This window comes from Colobus angolensis, unplaced genomic scaffold, assembly GCF_000951035.1.
Source record: "Colobus angolensis palliatus isolate OR3802 unplaced genomic scaffold, Cang.pa_1.0 Scaffold140, whole genome shotgun sequence".
Classification (NCBI taxonomy): Eukaryota; Metazoa; Chordata; class Mammalia; order Primates; family Cercopithecidae; genus Colobus; species Colobus angolensis.
In genome coordinates, this window is record NW_012114489.1 from 2559612 (window position 1) to 2571860 (window position 12249).

At 41.0% G+C, this 12249-nt stretch overlaps 1 protein-coding gene across 1 annotated transcript in view; it reads left to right on the forward strand.

Moving 5' to 3' along the window:
• The window catches only part of PDK3 (pyruvate dehydrogenase kinase, isozyme 3), a 76897-nt gene that overhangs the window by 55951 nt on the left and 8697 nt on the right, over positions 1-12249 (forward strand). Inside the window, exons 6-10 of the mRNA XM_011935129.1 lie at positions 576-653; positions 5893-5969; positions 7279-7380; positions 7781-7891; positions 11324-11437. Coding sequence (XP_011790519.1) covers positions 576-653; positions 5893-5969; positions 7279-7380; positions 7781-7891; positions 11324-11437 — 482 coding nt within the window. The remainder of the gene's footprint in view (positions 1-575; positions 654-5892; positions 5970-7278; positions 7381-7780; positions 7892-11323; positions 11438-12249) is intronic.

Consider the following 12249-nt stretch of genomic DNA (forward strand, 5'->3'; position numbering starts at 1 on the left):
AAAAACTAGCCGGGCAAGGTGGCGGGCGCCTGTAGTCCCAGCTACTCGGGAGGCTGAGGCAGGAGAATGGTCTGAACCCGGGAGGCGGAGCTTGCAGTGAGCTGAGATCCGGCTACTGCACTCCAGCCTGGGCGACAGAGCAAGACTCCGTCTCAAAAAAAAAAAAAGAAAAAGAAAAGAGAGATTAGCTGGGCATGGTGGCATGTTCCTGTAAGGCCAGCTACTTGGGAGGCTGAGGTGGGAGGACTGCTTGAGCCCAGTAGTTCGAGCCTGCAGTGAGCTATGATCACACCACTGTACTCTGCCTAGGCGACAGAGTGAGACGCTGTCTTGGAAAAAATAGAAAAGAGAACTTTTGTTTTAGTCATGGTAATTCTATTAAAGCCACAAAAGGATATTTTGTAAAAGGTTGTAGTTGATTAATTCTACATCCATCTGTTTAGACAGTTTGTTTATCTTATATACCTATAGATATATACATGCACATGCATGCACACACACACACACACACACACATACATGCTTGTGCCTATATGTTATTAGTGCAGCAGCTAAACTTTTTCCTTTTCTTGTAGATGCATATGAAACAGCCAAGATGCTGTGTGAACAGTATTACCTGGTAGCTCCAGAGCTGGAAGTGGAAGAATTCAATGGTAAAAGAAAACTAATTTTAACCTTACATTCAAAAAAGGCTGACTAAGAAGCTCTTTATACCTAAGCCATATTTCAGTGAGATCCAAAATTTTTTCATTTTCTTATGTATTTTGTAAACTTTCTGTGCCTTTGGTCAACCAGATATATTATTGTAAGGAGTTTTTATACAGGAATGTGTAATGTGTTAGACCTCAGAATTCTTGGAACAGAAGTGATCAAGGTAGAGTATGTACAAAGGTATAAATAGGCCGTTCTCAAAGTAACAAATGCAAACAGTCAATAAACATGTGGAAAAGTGTTTAACTTCACTAATCAAGGAAGTGCAAACACACACAGACAAATGCCTTTTTTTTTTTTTTTTTGAGAAGGAGTCTTACTCTGTTGCCCAGGCTGGAGTACAGTGGTGTGATCTCAGCTCACTGCAGCCTCTGCCTTCTAGGTTCAAGTGATTCTCCTGCCTCAGCCCCTTGAGTAGCTGGGATTACAGGTGCCTGCCACCATGCCTGGCTAATTTTTGTATTTTTAGTAGAGACGAGGTTTCACCATGTTGGCCAGGCTGGTCTTGAACTCCTGACCTCAAGTGATCCACCCGCCTCGGCCTCCCCAAGTGCTGGGATTACAGTCGTGAGCCACTGCGCCCGGCCAGAAATGCCATTTTTGTCCTTCAAAATGACAGTGATTAAAACATTTTAATGCTTTGAATTTGTGCCCACAAAAATACTTTCTCACCAGCACATATATTTCTTGTATAAGCTTAAAGTGGTATACCCTTTCTAAAAAATGCCAACAATGTTCTTTCTGTTTGGCCCAGTAAATAAGTTAATAATGGTCATATTCTTTGGTCCAGTAAATTAAACTTCAGAACATTTATTATAAGAAAATAGAGGCTGGACACGGTGGTTCATGCCTGTAATCCCAGTACTTTGGGAGGCCAAAGTGGGTGGATCTCTTGAGTCCAGGAGTTTAAGACCAGCCCGAGTGACATGGCGAAACCCCATCTCTACAAAAAATACAAAAATTAGCCAGGCGTGGTGGCACATGCTTGTATTCTCAGCTGCTTGGGAGGCTGAGGCAGGAGAATCACTTGAACCCAGGAGGCGGAGGTTGCAGTGAGCTGAGATAGTGCCATAGCACTCTACCCTGGGCAATAGAGTGAAACCCCATCTCAAAAAACAAACAAAAATATATGAAAATAGAGATGCACAGATTTATGTACAAGATTGATGATCGCAGTAGTTTTCTTATAAAGTTAGAAAACAACCCAAGTTTTCCACAATAGAGCATTGTTTAACTGAATTGTGGTACACCTATAATTTAGAATACTATGCAGCCCTTTCAAATGATGCTTTAAATGAATAATGTATGGGAAAAATTGAGATGTTTTTTAAAAATACAGGCTATAAAAGTTTATAATAGTGGAAGTTCATTGGAAAATATTTTGAAGGATTTATACTACCAAAATACAAATAGCAGCTCCCTGGGTAATGGGGTTACGGATGATTTTTTATGTTCATCATATGATTGCGTATTTATTTACATATTCCTTTTATTTTTTTATTTGTAAATTATGGAAGAGACATACTCATCACAAAAATACAAATACAGAAATGTGAGTGAAAAGGGAAATCCCCCACTACTTTCTCAGTCCCATACAGAGTTTTGGTTTTTGCATAAAGCATGTATAGCTTTAACCCTATTTATAACATGTTTTTCACTTCACCTTGAAAACCTTTGCAAGTATTAATCTCATTTAGAGATTATCCATAGTGTAGCTTACCATAATTTATTTAACTATTTTCCTATGGGTATACATTTAGGATTTCCGGTTTTCCTATATTCCATATAATGAGCTATGAAAGAGTGTGAGAGGTGGGGAGGGTGTTGTGAACATATGAAAGTATTTCTACAGGTTGGATTCCTAGATGTGGAATGACTGAGCAGGGTGTGAGCATTTACAATTAAAGATAAACCAGGCTAGGCATGGTGGCTCACACCTGTAATCCCAGCACTTTGGGAGGCTGAGGCAGGAGAATCTCTTGAGCCCAGGAGATCGAGACCAGCCTGGGCAAGATAGCAAAACCCTGTCTCTACACAAAATAGAAAAATTAGCTGGGCATAGTGGCATGTGTCTGTAATCCCAGCTACTCAGGAGGCTGAAGTGGGAGGATCGCTTGAGCCCAGGAGGTAAGAGGCTGCAGTGAGCCGAGATCACATGACTGCATTCCAGCCTGGGTGACAGAGCAAGACCCTGTCTCAAAAAAAAAAAAAAAAAAGATAAACCAAATTCCCCTTCAGAAGTACATTAAAAATGTATTTCTCTTATAATGAGATTAAACTGTGAAAGGAGTTCAGGCTGCTGTTGAAGGACATGGCCCCTCCATTTGACTAGAAGGCATGAAGTCAAAGCTGCTTTCAAGGTCTCTTGAGTTCTCTGAGAAGAGTCATATCCCCATTGAATAAATACAGTACCAGGACCAAGTGGGCTTGTCTGGAGTGTTCCTGATGAGAACCATCTTAATATTCTCTCTCTCTTCATACGGACTAGGCAGGAGCTGACCTCACATCCACAGGTAGTAACAAATTGCTCTTTTGCGTGAGTGACAGCCTCCCTCATTCTAAAGGCCAAAGCAGCAGGCCTGTTCTTGCTGATTCCCAAGTGCCAGCCATGTCAGCACATTCTGTCCCCACTGAGGCTGTCATGCTGGGCAGCTCACCCACCAGGAGAGGAGCTTTCCGACTCTTTTTGGCATTGTCTCACGAATTACAGAAGCCCCCTTTCAATCATGTTCTGAAGCCCCTTGTCCTGTCACTAAGATAAATGAATGCTGGTGTTTCTAGGTAGCCTCTAGCTTTATGTTGCTTTGGGTAGTGTAGTGATTATTTTTATGTATAATTTATTAATGCTAGAGCTCTCTGTGAACATGATTAAGGAATGTGTTTTTGCCTTAACAAGTTCTATGTTGGAGATGCAGGTTGGAGGTTGATCCTGAACACCTTAAGTGGATGATTTTTTATTTTGGAAGGAGAACTGTCTGGAAATAAAATTCCTTATATCCAATGGTATTTCTTTTTTTTTTTTTTTTTTTTTGAGACGGAGTCTCGCTCTGCCGCCCAGGCTGGAGTGCAGTGGCCGGATCTCAGCTCACTGCAAGCTCCGACTCCCGGGTTCACGCCATTCTCCTGCCTCAGCCTCCCGGGTAGCTGGGACTATAGGCGCCTGCCACGTCGCCCGGCTAGTTTTTTGTATTTTTTTTTTAGTAGAGACGGGGTTTCGCCATGTTAGCCAGGATGGTCTCGATCTCCTGACCTCGTGATCCGCCCGTCTCGGCCTCCCAAAGTGCTGGGATTACAGGCTTGAGCCACCGCGCCCGGCCTCCAATGGTATTTCTTAAATGCTGTTTCAACTAATGGCATTTGGAGCAATGATTGTACAAAATAGAGACTTTATTATTTCTGGAGTCTTAAATATGACAAACCTAGGCCATTTTTTAAATTGACTTTTAAAAATGTGCCCTTAGATGGAAAATTCATATTCTACTTATTTATAAGTCAGCAAACATCTATTAAGCATCTACTACTTAACAGCCAGCCTCGAGACCCAGAACTAGGAAAGAGTCATGGACAAAAACATCTAACATGGTTTTAAAAGGAAGTAAAGAAATCTAAACTATAATGTTCCCAAAGAACAGTGCAAGTAATTGAGCAAGCCTTTAGATGGCTCCTAGAGAATGTTGTTTAAACTGAAAAAACAAAACAAAACAAAACAAAAAAATCCCACTGTATAAAAGGCGTTTGCCTTTTCTTGAGATTTGGGGTGAAAAGGTTGAATTCATAAGGCTGTTTATGTAACTAATCATGCCATTTGGTACAAGATAAACTGAGCACCCAGCTTGTTCCTCGAGCCCCATTAAAATGACAATAAAGGAGCTAGGCGCAATGGCTCACGCCTGCAATCCCAGCACTTTGGGAGGCCGAGGCGGGCGAACACCTGAGGTCAGGAGTTCGAGACCAGCCTGGCCAACATAGGGAAACCCTGTCTCTACTAAAAATACAAAAATTAGCCAGGAGTGGCAGCGCACACCTGTAATCCCAGCCACTCAGGAGGCTGAGACAGGATAATCGCTTGAACCCGGAAGGCAGAGGTTGCAGTGAGCCGAGATGGTGCCACTGCACTCCAGCCTGGGCAACAGAGCAAGACTCTGTCTCAAAAAATAAATAAATAAAAATGAAAATAATTGCTCTTTGAAGAGTTCAGGATTTAGAATCCAAAGCTCTTGGTTCAGGTGCCACTTCTGGGACCATGGGCAAGTCACACAGGCTTCCCAAAGCCTGTTTCCATGCCGCTAAACACCACCACCCTGCTAGGAGCCAGGAAATGTTGTCAGGAAGAGTCAATTGAATAATGTATGTGAAAGCTCTTTGTAGACTGCTAAGAATCAAGCAAATGTGAGCTCTGATTTATATTATTGTTAATTACCTTATTAGAGGAAGTAGCTGGTCGAAATTACAGCATTCTACCTGAGAGAGTTCATGTAGTTTCAATCTCTTAAGTGATTTTGGGTCATGAGGAGGAGGAAGGACTATATTTTTGAGCATCTACTCTGTGTCCACACTCTTCTTAGTGCTTGACCCGGGTTTTGGTGTTTCTCAGATTTTCTTCAGACGATCCATGGTGCAAGGGGAAAAAATCGGAGGTCTCTAGGGGTTTATCTGCTAGCTGCTTGAGAAAAAGTTACGTGAACCTTACATTCTATGCTATAAGATGTCTTGTTTGTCATAATTTAACAAAATTGAACACTGCCATTTAGTCCAGTTCACCAGCCCTTTTTTTATTTTCCCGGTTGCTCCACATTCCCCCGTGGAATTCCCCCTGGGGTCAGTGGCAGAAGGTAGCCCCCAATTTGAAAAACACCAAGTGATATCTGGCTGGCCTTCTGTAATACTCAGGATGTTATGGCATAGGTGATAATATTCCAATTCTGCTCCACAAAGTTTCAAAGAGATTGAGTGATTTATCCAAGGTCACATAGCTGGTAAGTGAAGGAACAGGGTTTCACCCCAGGTTTGTTTGATTCCAAAGCATATGCTTTTGCTCAGCCCTGCCTTTAGAGGTGGAAACTCAAATTAGCCTTTTATAGAGCTCTGTTTTACACACTTGGAAAATAGAGTGCAAACATCATTCTTGAGTTTCTCCTAGTTTGGGTCCTTATTGATTGATGGTTTTGTCTCTGTTTTCAGCCAAAGCGCCAGACAAACCTATTCAGGTGGTTTATGTGCCCTCACATCTGTTTCATATGCTATTTGAGTTGTTCAAGGTAAGTGGAATTTTAAAAACATGGAAAGAAGTCTTCATTTTAAATTACTTTGATTCAGAGCATAATGGATTCATTAGATTAGCATGAGAAAAAGGTTTTGCATAACCATTTTAAAAATTCTATTTCTGATATCCTGTGGGTTTTATAATTTGTACACTGTGAGATGAAAAATTGCTGTGTACAGTATAGTTTTCGTGAATATTAGTACATATTGATTTTGAAGCTTAATTGCACTTTAGTGATTTTATGTAAAATCCATACTGTTTTTTTCTTTAGTTATGAGATTAGAGACGCTTTTTAGTTTCCGAACCTGGCAAAGGCTTTATTGGTGGTAGCCAGATCAAAATAAAAACATGTTTATACATATTTATGCTTCTGAAAATTAACCACACTGGTACACTAGTGGTTGTTCCAGTCCTGAGAGATCCTGCAACCCTTTTATAAAATATTTGAATCAATTCAGAAGATCCAAGAGAGGCAGAGAAAGATGTAGATGAGCTGGACCAAAAGAACCACCCCCCGCCACCCCACCAAATCCTTTAGACTCTGCAACTTAAGCTGTTGCTTTTGTTAATCAGTAGCTAATGACATTTACAGTAGCAGTATTACAGGCACAAGGCATTTGAGCTAAAATTTCATTTCTTCCAGTGCGTGAAATACTAAATTGAACACCTGAAAAATCAGTTATGCTGATTTGCTTCCAAAAATTAGAGTGTTACTGATGTAATGCTTTAAGGTTGAAATGGGCATTCAATTGTGAACTTTCCCTTCAGCAGCTGTGGCTTTTTCAGAATTTCTTTTTAACCGATATTTCTTCTACTTTTTTCAGCCAAATGATTAATTTTTGTGGGAAGCATGCATCCTTTCAGTTTTTCTGCCTTCTTTAGAGAAAAGGTGCTCTATAAATGCAGACTGATAAATAGGATTTAAAGTGCACAAATCAGCCTCTGCATAGCCTCATTACATGCGATAAAAACATTCCTCTGGATTGAGTTGAATAATTTAAATACCGTAAAGCAAAAAAAAAAAAAAAAAAAAAAAAAAGAAGAAGAAGAAGAAGGAGAGAAAAATAAATATTTAGCATGTTGGATGAGGCTAAAACTAGGTGAAAAACAAAGTGTCAGGAATTTTTTCCTTGATTTGAGCACGTTTAGCTAAGCTCTTTAGAGGGAAAAGTGCCATAAAAATCCAACTAATATTTGCCCCCAAAAAGGGTTGTTGGGTATAAGTCATCTTGCACTTCTTTCTCTTTAAAAATTGTGGTTTGTGATTCGGCAGTATGATTAACAAAAAGATCTTATTATTTTAGAACTCAATGAGAGCAACAGTCGAACTCTATGAAGACAGAAAAGAGGGCTATCCCGCTGTTAAAACCCTCGTTACTTTGGGTAAAGAAGACTTATCCATTAAGGTAACTGTTTTATGTGCATGTATACTTTAATTATCAGTTGTGATTTAATAGTATCTAGACATTGAAAAATCACAGGGAAGAAAATTGACATTTATTGAGTGTCCTATTTGTAAGTTCTGTGCTAGATCCTTGGCTTAAGTTACCTTATTTAAACTTCGTTAGAACCTTGTTATTCATGGAGTTGAACAAGACCTCAACACCAAGCCTGTTGGATCCTACTGTACCATTCGGCCACCTTTGCTTTACACTGGTCACAAAGGAGCCATATGTCACTGGGGGATTCAAAGTCCTTGTACATTTTAGAGTAATCTGCTATGTACTTTATTTGATGAACCCACTGCCTCCTACTAAGTATAGATCAACTTCTTTGTTTTGATTGTTAACATTTTGTACATTGCAGATCAGTGACCTAGGCGGTGGTGTCCCACTTCGAAAAATAGATCGTCTTTTTAACTACATGTATTCGACTGCTCCTAGACCCAGCCTGGAGCCTACCAGAGCTGCCCCTTTGGTAAGCATCTCAAACTGCTGCTGAAGGAAAGATCATAAACACGGGAAGGGGTTCAGACGGAGCTGCCTCTCTCCCCAGGTTGTCACATTAGTGTAGTTGATTTAGAATGTTGCGGTTTGGAGGAGGGGGAATTTTTTGCCTTGGCTACTTTCTTTGTGAATCCTTTGTACTTCTATTTCCACTCTGATTTATCTCTAAGAAACACTCTGAGCTGAGTGCCTCACTCCCAAATACAGAGAAAAAGTACCTCATCGTGGTAAGACTGATACTGGAGCACCGTTTTCCACTTTGTGCTACCCTTGGAAGGGGTGGAAGTTACCAGTGGGTGAGCAAAGGGACAGTACTGAAGGCATAGCTGCCACTTGGTCCTGCACACTCTGGCGTGCATACCACAGAGGCGCGAATCACCTAGTGCCTTGGAATCTCCACTGTCAAATTTGTTTATATAATTAAAATGTTAAATTATGAAAACACTAAATTTTTATATTAAATAACATTAGCATGAAACATATAGGTGGTGTATGCGTTTTCAGAGCCCTTTCTGTCTCACTCTGGAAATAACCTTCAGCCCTATTAAGGCAGTGAGACAAGCCTCTGGTTACCATGGTAGCATTTAGATCCTGGTAGGGCCACACTTGCTTCCCCTGCTGAGTGTTTCTAATTGACAAACAACAATTGAACCCTTTGTCATTAAACACAGCAACATATCTATCAGTCTGCAAAATGGTTCAGGGTATAAATTAAGTTTCATTTTAAAGTCCTACCTGACTGATAAGCACATAAGATTATATTTTATTTGTATGAATAAAATCAAACACTTTGCATCCTTTATTTGAGACAGAGTTTGTTAACTCAGCATGTTGGAAACAGGAAATCATTTATATAGGATTCGAGAAAATTCATGAAAGATCACGTTTGAGAGGCATTGCCTTGACTAGGCTCTGGCATACACTTAAATACACATCACAAGGAAAAAAGGCAGCACAAACAAATCTAGCACCTTCCCCAGTTGTTTAAAAGAAGTATAGATTGTCTCTTCCAGGTCTTAAAATAGCATCTTGAGGAACTGGGGACTTGCAAGAGACTTTTAAAAATTACGCACGCACACTCCCATTGTATAGACGAGGAAATGAGGAAATGACCTTGCCCAAAGTCATTGAACTAATTAACTGCAGAGCTGGTGCTGCCCATGTCTGTGTTCTTTCCAGTGTACTATGTGGCCTTTCCTTTTGAAGAAATGCTTCCGCTAGTGGCTCTCCCAGTTAAGAAACTGGCCTGTAATCCTAGCACTTTGGGAGGCCAAGGCGGGTGCATCACTTGAGGTCAGGAGTTCGAGACCAGCCTGGCCAACATGGTGAAACCCGGTCTCTAATAAAAATACATGAAAATAGTCAGGAGCAGTGGCGCACGCTTGTAATCCCAGCTACTCAGGAGGCTGAGGCACAAGAATTGCTTGAACCTGGGAGGTGGAGGTTGCAGTGAGCCAAGATTATGCCACTGCACTCCAACCTGGGCGACAGAGCGAGACTCTGCCTCAAAAAAAAAAAAAAAAAGAGAAAGAAACTCTCCTCAGCTTTAAAGTGGGCACATGGATATGTACTACTAGAAAACATAATTTCCTCATTGAGCAACTTGCACTTTTACACCTCTGTGCCTTTACACGTGCATTTCTGTTGTGAGAATATCCACCCAGCGAACTCCTGCGGATGCTTTGACACTCTGGGAAACCTTTCCTGAACCTCAGCAAATCCGAGGTCCAGACCCCTCCTCTGCACTCTGGGAGTCTGGGCTTACACTCACATCTGCATTGGCCTCGGAGCTCTCGCCTGTTCTGTGTCGGACCTGAGGGCAGGCTCTGGGCCTTGCTTGAGCATAGAAGGCAGATTTCCTCACATCTCTTCCTAGAGTGAGCTAGTTTCTTTGCTGTGGTTACCTGAGTCCCTACTGTAGATACCTCATCTTCACTACTGGCCATATTCAGCAAGTCCTAAAGCCCTCAAATAATGGAGTATGTTCTTTTACCCTCTGCCCTTTCAGTTAGGAGCTACCCTGAGAGAAGGTATCAAGGAGAGATGTTAGAAAAGGGCAGAAATCCATGTAACTTCATAAAATTGCTGCTTCCAGTAGCTGGAGTACGCTTCGATTTATTTAGTTTTACTGTGGTAAGCACTGTGCCAAGATTTGATACTTGTTATATTATTTAATCCTTATAGCAGCTCTGAGGTCAGTTTTTTTAATCATATATTCAGATGAAAAAACGATCTCAAAGAGGTTGAGCAAACTGCTCAGAGTCACACACAAAGTGGATTTCAACTTGGGTCTATCTGAGTCTAAGGCCCATGTGACTCTATGCACATGGTCCCCTGCCCTCCTTCCTTAACCTTTGTTCATAGATTTAACCAGAAGTGAGGAAGCTTGGTGTTACAATATCTCCTTCCACACCCTGCCCCACTGCCACCGCAAATGGTATTACATTTAGTTTCGGTTTGTATTGTTCTTGTCCATACCCGAGACCTTTTTTTTTTCTCCCTGAACACCTGTTATTGACAGTCAGAGTTCCATGACATAGAGATATAGTAGGGTACTGAAAATTTTTTTAATCTCTAAAAATATCTGAACTATAATATACCAAAATATTCTCACATTCCCGGAACCTTAGAAGTTGCCTCTCAGAAAATTGTTTTCCTTTCCGTGTTCTCGTCTTGTTACTGGTAGATTTGCACTCAGCACTGCGCTATTGATTTTCACTTCCAAGAGCAGGGAAATCTGATCATGGGACATTGAAATGATGTGGTTTAGTTTTGTCATCAGATCCCATTCCCCTTGATTTGGAATGTGCTTTTTTTTTTTTTCTTTTGTGGAGATGGAGTCTCCCTCTGTCACCCAGGCTGGAGTGCAGTGGTGCCATCTCAGCTCACTGCAACCTCCACCTCCTGCGTTCAAGCGATTCTCCTCCCTCAGTCTCCTGAGTAGCTGGGACTACAGTCTCCCACAACCTTGCACAGCTAATTTTTGTAGTAGAGACGGGGTTTCGCCATGTTGGCCAGGCTGGTCACGAATTCCTGACCTCAAGTGATCCACCTGCCTCAGCCTCCCAAAGTGCTGGGATTACAGGTGTGAGCCACTGTGCCCAGCTTTGGAATGTGCTTTTTAAAAATGATAAAACTTTGCTTTTAAATGCTAAAAAAGTATTAGTTAAAAATTAGAATATTTTTATTATTATCCAAACATATAAGACATGTTTTTGCAGGGTGAAAATAAAGAGGTTGTTTGCCATAGAAGAGGATATACATCATTGTAAAGGTTGAGTCAGTAATTTCTTTGATTTAAATCTGAATCAAGAATTTATTTTAACCTTCTCTGAATGGTCATCATATAAAATGTGTTAGCATTTGTGCCTGTCTCACTGTATTAATTTTCTTTTCTCAATAGGCTGGATTTGGTTATGGTTTGCCAATTTCCCGTCTGTATGCTAGATATTTTCAAGGAGACCTGAAACTGTATTCCATGGAAGGAGTGGGTACTGATGCTGTCATTTATTTGAAGGTACTGCATTTTATTTGTTAGTATGAGGCATCTTTGCTTTTTAAAGCTTTAAGTTCTAATCGCTGATTGAGAATAGTGATCGTCTCTTAGATTCATCTCAGATTTACTTCACTTACCCATGAAAACCATGTTATGCCTCACCCTTGATTCTATGCTCAGGTATAACAAAATATAAAACGTGGAGGTATACAAATTAAAATACTGATTTTGGCCAGGCATGGTGGCACATCCCTGTAATCCCAGCACTTTGGGAGGCTGAGGTGGGCGGATCACCTGAGGTCAGTAGTTCGAGACCAGCCTGACCAACATGGTGAAACCCCATGTCTACTAAAAATACAAAAAATTAGCTGGTGTGGTGGTGCACGCCTGTAGTCCCAGCTACTCAGGAGGCTGAGGCAGGAGAGTCACTTGAACCCGGGAGGCAGAGGTTGCAGTGAGCTAAGATGGTGCCACTGTACTCTAGTCTGGGCGATAGAATGAGACTCCATCTCAAAAGAGAAAAAAAAAATTAAAATGCTGATTTTTAAAAACGTAATTTTAAATTGTGACTTAAAAGACTGCATGCCTATTGAAAGATCTGATCTAAAAGGAGGTAGATTTTCATAAACTGAAGTATTTTGGTCTTTTGTTTTAAAAACTCACTGGCCTTCCCAAAGTTACAAGAATTCAGTAATCATAATATGGTTAGATAAAAGGTTCATTTAATAACAAACTTCTCGGGCCGGGCGCGGTGGCTCAAGCCTGTAATCCCAGCACTTTGGGAGGCTGAGACGGGCGGATCACGAGGTCAGGAGATCGAGACCATCCTGGCT